Source organism: Macadamia integrifolia, chromosome 8 (assembly GCF_013358625.1).
Source record: "Macadamia integrifolia cultivar HAES 741 chromosome 8, SCU_Mint_v3, whole genome shotgun sequence".
Lineage (NCBI taxonomy): Eukaryota > Viridiplantae > Streptophyta > Magnoliopsida > Proteales > Proteaceae > Macadamia > Macadamia integrifolia.
In genome coordinates this window covers 31,091,538-31,101,536 of record NC_056564.1, presented here as the reverse complement: position 1 = coordinate 31,101,536, position 9,999 = coordinate 31,091,538, and the positions used below count along the sequence as shown (strand labels likewise).

The 9,999-nt window shown below is 36.8% G+C and overlaps 1 protein-coding gene across 1 annotated transcript in view; it reads left to right on the top strand.

Annotated features, from left to right (window-relative positions):
- The first annotated feature begins 8,504 nt into the window (after nt 1-8,504).
- Nucleotides 8,505-9,999, top strand: part of LOC122085555 (11-beta-hydroxysteroid dehydrogenase A-like) — a 1,974-nt gene continuing 479 nt past the window's right edge. Inside the window, exons 1-5 of the mRNA XM_042654028.1 lie at nt 8,505-8,825; nt 9,020-9,212; nt 9,391-9,476; nt 9,559-9,690; nt 9,776-9,940. Of these exons, the coding sequence (XP_042509962.1) occupies nt 8,643-8,825; nt 9,020-9,212; nt 9,391-9,476; nt 9,559-9,690; nt 9,776-9,940 (759 nt within the window). The 5' untranslated portion in view covers nt 8,505-8,642. The remainder of the gene's footprint in view (nt 8,826-9,019; nt 9,213-9,390; nt 9,477-9,558; nt 9,691-9,775; nt 9,941-9,999) is intronic.

The following is a 9,999-nucleotide window of genomic DNA, read 5'->3' as shown; positions in this document are numbered from 1 at the left end:
ATTTTACTTTATTTTTATTTCAGCATTTTTTTCCTTTATTTATTTATTTTTTTTAATTGCATGGGTTGTTTATTTTCAGTTATTTAATAATTTAATTTTAATTGCGTGGCTTGTGTCTTTAAATTCTTCGATGACGAATGGTTAGGATGTTATTTTAGATACATATGTTTAGGACGGTAATTAGAATTAAATCACAACCATTAATCGGTTCACTTTCGTATTATTAAAAGAAATAAAAAAATAAAGTGGCTGCTCTCCCTGTGTTCGACCCGTAGCTACACTGATCTGTACGCTTGCGGTTACATTTTAAATTTCAAACAGGGACCCAGATTTTCTGTTCCAGAATTGTTCTAGGACCCATTTTTTTTTTTCAGAACTATCTTAAAATAGTTGTGTTGCTCGTTTTAGTTTCATATAGGCTTTAAAATTATTATAAGTCATATTTATTGTCCTGATTTTGTTATGGGAATATTTTTTGTTCTAATTTTTAGTTCTATAACAACTCTATGTCCTATTTCTATCAATGATCGTACAAATAACACTTTAAGTATGTGTTCCCACACATATATTTATGTTTATGTGCATTTCTGTATTTTTTATCATTATCATGATATTGATATTGATAAAGTCATTTATGAATGGCGTAGGTAGCAAATTAATGGCATTTTTTGCTTACATGTCTTTTTTAGAACATTCTATGATGAATAAATATGTTTAAATTAAACTGGGTGTAAGCTTCCGCATATACTTAGCTGCACAGTAAATTTTCAAGAAATCATGAAAGGGTGGGGTAGAATCCACCAAAGTGGCACATATTATTCTTTCATAATTTTTTCTGGGGCATTTCTTCAAAGATGATATCACCCAAGTTAAAGAAAAGAACAATAACCTAGAGATTTCTAAGCCCAAAGGTAAAGGGATCTCCAAAGTAATTGTTATTTTCACAGTAAATATGGAATTATAAGAGGACTAGTTCATTTTTAGCCCAAATGATAGGAATGTAATTATAGTTGTGACTCTTGTATGATTTTTGTTGTTCTTATGACATATTTAAATGTATGTTCTTGTACCTATAGATACATTTCCATGGAAAAACAAAATAGGATTAAGTGAAATCTATCAAAGTGGTACTTACAATTCAATTATGTCTTCCTCAATAGTAAATGTGACATTTCTCAAAGGCGATGTCATCAAAGTTTATGGACATTCAATTTAATTATGTATTTCTTGACAATAAAGATGACATTTTTTGAAATGTGATGTCATAAATGTATGTGGATAAATATTCACATGTTAGAAAGGGACACTGATTTAGGAGTTCTTTTGCCCAAATGTGATTGAATTTTAAAAAGTTGGTGTTCTTTTCAAAGTTAATACAAAAAAAAAAAAAAAGGAGGACCAATGAATTTTTGTTCTAAATGATATAGGGATATAATTTCAATTATAACTCTTAATCACTGACAGGATGCTGGTATGACTCTTGCATAGGTTTTTTCAGTGGGAGTGCTCAAAGATCATGTTTCTAACATGAGTATTATTGAGTTTTTGAAATGTTTGATTAGTGGAAGCTTTGTTTCTTGTTGTTTACTTTATGTTTTAAAACTTTAACTTGTATATTTTAGGGCACAGTTTGATGAATTATGGTTACGTTTTAGCATTTATATTATGCACAATTATTTCATTTATTAATTTTTTTATAGTTTCATTTGAGCATGTTTTATAGGCAGTAATTGCTTAAGTTAAAGGTAACATTTTGCCATAGTTTAGTACTTGCCACAGCTCAAATATAATATTCTTGTCACAGTTCAAAGGCAAAAAGCCACAGTTAGACATTAATCTCAGATCAAAAGCGATTTATCATAATAAATGTCAATATTACAGTTAAGGATCTATATGAAATAACAACAGTGTTATTTGAGGTATGTCAATATTTTTATGTAATTTTTTATATAGATTCATGTTGAAAAATTTACTTATGTTTGTAATGATAGAAAGTTATATGCCGTCTATTGAGGTATATCTTCTGCTGTTGTTTGATGTAAGTAATTTTTCAACTAAATCACAGTAAAAGTTGTTAATGTAATGAGATTCTATGATCACACCAATTTAAAAGACATCCATATAATTAATGTAGCCCAAGTGGGAGATTGTTGGATTTATGGATTTAATTAATTATTTGGGTTGACTAAATGGGTTAGAGTCAAGTTGCATGAACTAGTTTGGTCCACTCTTAAGTTCAGAGATATGTTGGTCTAACCCATTGTGGTTTAGGATTTTTGGTGTATGATAATATTATAAATAATGAGTTTTGGGTCCTTACATCCATTATTCACTTATTATTCACTCTTCCTCGTTTTACCATTAACTCTAAGAACTCCTACGATATCTCAACCGTCGATTCCACTTGAGTTTCTATGGCTGAGATTGAACCTTTACATTGCATAATAAAGACTAAGAAATATTAATCAAGGGCTTTATTTGCATTGTGGATCAAACATAAATACTAGGCCTTAGGCTAGATTTCTTCATATGTTGGTCGACCTTGCATCAAGCACCTACACCCAATTTTCTCAACCCATAGCTGAGATGGCACACACAGTATCTGTACAATTTGTAGCACCCATTGTAAGGGAGCATCCACTCCCAATGCTTAGGACCCATAAATCACCCAATACAGAATACAAATAATTTAGAGCTTATAATCAATGCCTTACAATCAAGCATGCATCTCAATCATACATAACCACTGCTAGCATACATACATTACCACAGACAATACATGTAATGTAAATCTATGGTTAAGGTTAGGGAATCTCACAATCGGATGTCTGTGATGATTTGGGAACCTCCACTAACCATTGAAATCTCCAACTTGACTTCTCAAGGTGAATTTGGTTCTTCATGTGTTCACTGGCAAGCTCAGTGCTCATACCTTTTCTCCCCTTGTCTTCTTACTCTTCAAAGCATCAACTAACTCTCAATGTCTCTTTTCTCTCCTTTCCTCTTCTTGGTTTGGTTTGGAATCAAAATGTCATCAATACTATCCAACTACCCTTCTAAACCACCATCAATGGAGTGGAAAACACCACCAAAGTGTACAAACCACCTTCAATGAAGCACACAGCCAAAGGGGAGCTTCTTCTCTAAAATTATGGTCTTCCTTACATTGGAAATCCCTTCTCAGCCTTCCATTAGGTAGAGGACGAAAATCCTGAAAAAAAATACAACTTTAATGGAACAAAATGGCCTTAATAATCAAAAGTTTTGACCTCTCAAAGTTGGGCTAACAAGAAGCCATAAAATAGAATCTTCCTATGGGCAACGTGGGGAAGTAGGCACAAATGTAAGCTGTTAATCTGGCTTCTAAAAGAACTTTAATCTCAGTCGTAGAATCATACTAACAAACCTTAAATCTGGGTAAATCGAATGGAATCTGTTGACGCGTGATGATGTAAGGCCTGATGCACACTGATGCAAGCAGTCAACGGCCATTTGCTTTGTCGATCCGCTTGCTTTACCTCAAATCACGTGGCCTTGTAGGATCTGATCTCATAAAGTGAATATCTCAGGAGTCGTGGGATTCAATTCAGATGATTAGGATTAACCAAATTTCAGGTATTTTCATCTTGGTGTCTGTATATGCATACACACCACACACTGAAACCACACCACTCCACAAAATCACACATAATCCCCTTCTCTCTTATATTTTAATGCTGCAAATCCCAAGGTCTTATCTTTTCAAAATTACACAAACACCCTTCATTTTTTCAAAATAGATTAAAAAAATATCACCCAACATTGAGAGCGTTTGGGTTATTTTTGGTTTGGAATTTTAGACCAACTTCATGAAAATGCGCATAACTTTTTCATACCATTTTGGATCGAGACGAAATGAAAAGCGTTAGAACCATAACTTGACTTCTACAACTTTTCAAAAGTGCTGATCATCAGACTCAGCCATGCAAAAAGATCATATTGCCCATGGACCTTTTGGATGTCATGACTTCCTCATACAGAATCAAAATGAGACGAAACCATATGCGTTGAAAAGATTGAATTTTTATTGTAAGATTATATTGTAGACACCCAATTTTGTCATCCTCCCTCGGCTATGATTACTCACAGATTGTGGACATGGCTTTTCGCTTCCAATCAATGGAGATGACTACTAACTGAGATAACCCAGCCTCGAAACACTTCCTATACACCCAGAAGCCTTAGGAATCGTGTGCGGGAGAAGAGAAAGGTCCAATTATGACATCACATATACGAAAAAATCTAGTCCAAAATTACCAAGTGGATGAATAGTACTTAAAAACACGATTCCAACGATCTATGGTACGCCATTAGATCTCTCGCAATCATCCCCGAAAGATAGAATCTTTTCGAAACCATCAAATCAAAATCTGGGGAATATTCCCCTGTGGCCATGCCCCTTGTTTGGCTTCCCCGCTAGCTGCCCGACATCCCCGCCTCTCGTTCGGTGCCCCCACCTTATATGTGAGGTGTGGCCCAAATTTCCTACCACCCCTGCTAGCGTACCCTACACCCTTGCACCCCATTGGCTGGAAAAATCACATTTTTCACCCCATTGGATGAAAATTCCCTCTTTCACCCCATTGGTCCCAAAAATCTATAAATACCCCCCTCAACTTGAGAATTCTCACTTGAGACCACTTGGTAGAGACACTCCTCTCCTATCTCCCCTCTCTCCTCCCCCTTTGAAGTTCTTTAAGCCTTCGAAGTTCTTCACGCCTTCAAAGTTCTTCAAGCCTTCCTAAGCCTAAGCCCTCCTATAGCCTCTGCCTAGCGGAAGCCTTGTCGGAGTGCCACCCAAGCCTAAGCCCTCCTATAGCCCCTCCCTAGCAGAAGCTCCACTGGAGTGCCACCTAAGCCTAAGCCCTCCTATAGCCCCTCCCTAGCCAAAGCCCTGCCAGAGTGTAACCCAAACCTAAGCCTAAAAGTAGCCTTTCTAGCCGAAGCCCAGCTGGAGTGTAGCCCAAACCTTAGCCCGGAAGTAGCCTTCCCTAGTCGAAGCTCTGTCCAAATATCCAAAGATCACCACAGTCAACATCTCTCAAGAAAAGAAGTTGGAGCTTAAGATCACCTTCCCTTGAGCTGGTAGAATTCATGAGAAAGCCTGTATTTGCACCAATCAGGGGGCCCACCCCTCTTAACCCAAAATAGGGGTTAAGCTCAAGTACAATCTCTCACCTGAATTAGTACAATGTAGATTCTTTAATTTTCTCGTTTTAGTATATATATATATATATAATTATTTCTTTTGCCAATGTATATATGTGTAATAATTTAGCCATGTATACGGTATAAAATAATTGTGGAAAATATTTGTTCTTCAAGCATCTAGTAGGAAGACCGGTTGAACCGGCTAGATTGGGTGGCTAACACTTTCCCAATTTTATAACCTAACACGTATCTTATTCTTTGGACTAGACCAATTTTTGGGCCATTTTCTTAGGAATCGAGCCCACCCCCGGGTTCTAGGCCCATAACCCTAGGTGACGACTCTAAACCACTTTCACATGATCTCAATCCCTCGTATTGGGCTATCATCAAATACCTGTCTTAATGACGACCCATACACTCCTGCGAAATAAGCCCCCACATATCTCCGAGCTGCGATACGGTGGTGCAGGGCCCGCGGAAGCACACACGACACACCCTCCCTAAGAAAGAGAAAGAGAGGAGAGAAGGCTGAACGCCAAAGTCTTTTTTTCCCCACAAAGGAAAAAAGGGAAGAAATTCCAGCTGCTACCCTCACATACATGGAGGACTCTTCTTCCAAAAAAACTATCTTCAATGTCGGAATTGCCCCCGACTCCCAAATAAGACAATTTATGCTTACGGATGTTATAACTTCTTCATTACGGTATTGAAACCGGACAAAATCTGGTTTGTTGGAAAAGATAAATTACACTCTAAATTTTTCATGAAAAAACAATCTTTCAGAAAAATCATTTTCATTGTAAAAAATGCCCCTGAGTATAAGTAGGCCAAATTTGTCAACTTTGACTGGAATCCCACACCACCTATCATGGATGAGTCAATTCATTCCATACACATCATGTAACATTGCAATCTCATCCGAAAGACTGAGTGCTGCCATGTCACCACTTTCGGTCACTTTATCAAATTTGGCCATGTCATCACCATCATGTGGCCGAGGTTGCCAACGAGGACAATCAATAAACAACAAAATAGACGTTCCAAGGATACCCAAACAGCGTGCGATGTCTCAACACCAATTACTTGAGCCAAGACTGGTGTGGTGAATGAAGAGAGAATCTAGGCTAGAAGGAGCTAGTCTTGCTACTCCTATTGGATGTAAGATGGGTTGGGAGTGACAGTGGTCACGTGAATTACTGGAGTGCTTGATGTAGTAGTGGTAGCACTTGGAGAATAAATAAAATTGGGGGGACAAGAAGTGGTGCCGTTAATGTATCCATTAAGACGATGGCCATGTAGAAATGGTAAGACCTAGGAACGCCAAAGAAGATAATTCGAATGATCTAGCTTAATAGGAACAGGATGATTAAAGATGGAGAAGGGTGTGGTGGTGTTCACCACAGGAGCCGATGGAGCAGCGGAAGAGATGCTAAATGAGTCTGCCATAGTGAATACGTGAAGGAAGAAGAGACGTTAGCCTTAGGCGGCTTTTGATACCATGAAAGGTCAACACAAACTTTGAATAATTTTGAATTCTATATTGAATTTGTAAAATGTATATGTTGATGTTGCAAGTTTAAATAGAAGTATAAGTGTTGAAGTTACGTAAGAGTTTGGGTTGCACATGTCTCTTAAAGATAACGAGACTAGTTTAAACAAATTTAAAATACATAACTGATTTGCCACGAAAAGGAGAATTCCAAGTAGTTTGAACTAGTTGAACGAGAGGATAACGATAAGGTTGTTGGAACCGGGGATCCTTATCCTCAATAAGACATTACTGTCTCTCACATTACTACTTCTAACAGCTGACCATGACTAGCATCACACATAACTTTCCAGATAATAACTTTTTGATAGAAAATATATGCACAACACAGTTATAGAGATTAGATAAGCATATAGTACAATTACTACATGGACAAGAACGCCGTACTTGAATCCATGACTGAAGAATAACAACTCCTCAAATCTTTTCTTGTATGTTTCTTGTACAACATGATCAATATTGGTCTAATCTACCCTCTTTCCCTTTTGTTTTTGGGTAATTAACTACACTTAATGAGTCAGTGATAACTATATATAGGGGTGAGGGTAGGGACCAACCTACAAAGAAATTAGGGTTTCCTCCCCATTCAGGAAACAATACTTTAGGTCCACATATAGTAATATATATTTTATACCATTAAGGTGTGCTAATAAAATCCAATATCTTCATAGAGATCACTTACTATTATTGGATCATTTTTTCTTACTCTATCTGTAGTCAACACCATTAAACCGATTTTAAAAACAAATCTTGGACTATGCTTGGTGATGTTGGAAGAAAACTTTTTGGCCAACAAGAAGTGATATTAAACAAAAAGAAATTAAGAAAAAAATATTGAAGACGCAGGAGGGTGAATTTCCTTCCCATATTGTTTTCCATCAAGGTGGGAAACTTTGGGGAAAAAAAAATAAAGCTAATAATGGAGCCGAGGGAAACCTTCAAAAGGAAAAAAAAGGAAAAGATACTAATAATGGAATTGAGGAGGGGAAATCACTGCAAATTCCTCTACAAAATCATTGCAAATTGTCATTGGGAATTGAGGTTGGATCATGTTCTTGTATGAGAACATTCATGTATGCCTCTTTGGCTGTTGCGTGGACTCCACTGTGTATCTCCCTCTGTAGCACAGTTTGTTGGATTGAATGGAGTCCAAGCGACAACCAAATAAGCATTGAATGTTCTGGTACAAGAACATAATCCGGCCTCTTGGGAATTGAAACAACAGTACTTTACCAGCGAGTCTTGAGTGACAAATTTATTTTGAGGCAAAAAAATGCTCAAAGGAGAAAGAAAGGAAGAAATCAGTAAAATCCTTGTCTTAATCCATTTTACAATAGACAATATATACATACCATGAGGTTATACTTTCTTTTTTTTTTTTTTTTTTTATTGTTAGAAATACCAAGGTTATACATGGGAGGAATAAACAAAGAAAGAACTTTACATGAAAAGGCAATATTTGATAGAATAGTAATATGATAAAAAAGACCTTTCTTCGGAGAGTAGGAACTGTGCAGACAGAGGCAGGTGAATTGAACACCCAAACCCCATTATAGGAAGAAATGTTCATACTATTGATGCTTACAGTTACACTCCCCTTGGCCCCTGCGTAGGTGAAGGAGCCATGCTCCGGGACAGATAACTCTTCCCTCTAGAATATTTAGATTATACTAGAGGTAACAGTCCCATCAAGTGACATCATTTATTATTATTTCTATGGAATGCCCAAGGAGACTTCACTCATGCACATGAGAAGGGACTTTGTCTGAGGCAGAAGGCTTGGAGGCACTGCAAGACTATATAGAACCAAAGGATCCCTTTGTTATCCATTAACTCTAAAACTCCAAAAATTAAGGCCAGGATCTCTTTCCCCCCCAGTCTCTGATTTTGTTGTAATAGAGCCATGGGATTGATTCAGAATCTACTGAACTTAGTGATTCCCCCAATCACTATAGTTTTTATTTTTCTCATTCTACCTTTTCTCTTCGTTTTCAAGTTCATCAATTTTATTTTCAGAAATCTCTTCCCTGAGAAAATGAGGGGAAAAGTTGTTCTCATCACTGGTGCATCTTCAGGTATTGGCGAGGTTAGTTTTAATTTTTGTTCCTTGTGAATCAGTTATCATTAGAGATATAAAAATCCTGCTTCTTTAGAAATTTGAAATTTATGTTTTTGAACAGATTTAAACTTTATACCCAAAACAGGGGGAAAAAGAAAAAGAAAAAGAGAAAACTTTTTTGTGATTGTGTATTCTCTCCTTTCTATTCCATTGATTTGCAGCATCTGGCATATGAATATGCAAAGAAAGGAGCATATCTAGTCCTTGTCGCGAGAAGAGAGGAGAGCCTTAGGAAAGTTGCAGAGAAGGCTGGTCGTCTTGGTTCCCCTGATGTGTTAGTTGTTGCTGCAGATGTGTCACTAGTTGATCAATGCAAGCGATTCATTGATGAAGCTGTGAACCATTTTGGCCGATGTAAGTATTGATTGGAACTCATCCTTAAAGGCTAGACATTAAATAGAGGGGGTCCATATCCTTATATTCTTCACATCGGGCTATTCACATCCGATTTGGAATTATTGTTTTTTGACTGCATCTGCAATTTTGGTGTTCTGTTTTGATACATTACTTTATCAAATGTTTTGATTTCCAGTGGATCATCTGGTATGCAATGCTGGGATTGGTAGCTATTGCGCATTCGAAGATATACCTGATGTTACAAAGTTTTTACCTTTGATGGTATTTCCATCACTCTTATTTCCAATGTTAAGTGAGAAGCTTTTGTAATCTCTATTGAACACTTTGATTGTGTGTACTGTAGGATGTGAACTTCTGGGGATCAATCTATCCCACTTATTTTGCAATTCCTCACCTCAAAAAGTGCAGTGGAAAAATCATTGTGAATGCATCAGTAGCTGGGTGGATGATTGTACCAAGAGGAAGTGTGTATGGAGTAAGAAAGAGGCATCAACTCATCCTCTGTTTTTCTTATAAATCTCTCTTTTAACTGGATCCCTTTTGCCATTGTTATCTTTCAGGCAAGTAAAGCTGCATTAATACACTTCTATGACAATTTGAGAACCGAAGTAGCCCCGGAGATATCGATAGTGGTAATTTGTCCTGGTATTGTAGAATCAGAGATTACCCAAGGCAAACAGCTAACCAAGAAAGGGGAAGTTGAAGTTGATGAAGGAGTAAAAAATGTAAGACTCACTTAAGTAGCTATGAGTCTCTCTCTCTTTTTTTTTTTTTTTTTTTTTTT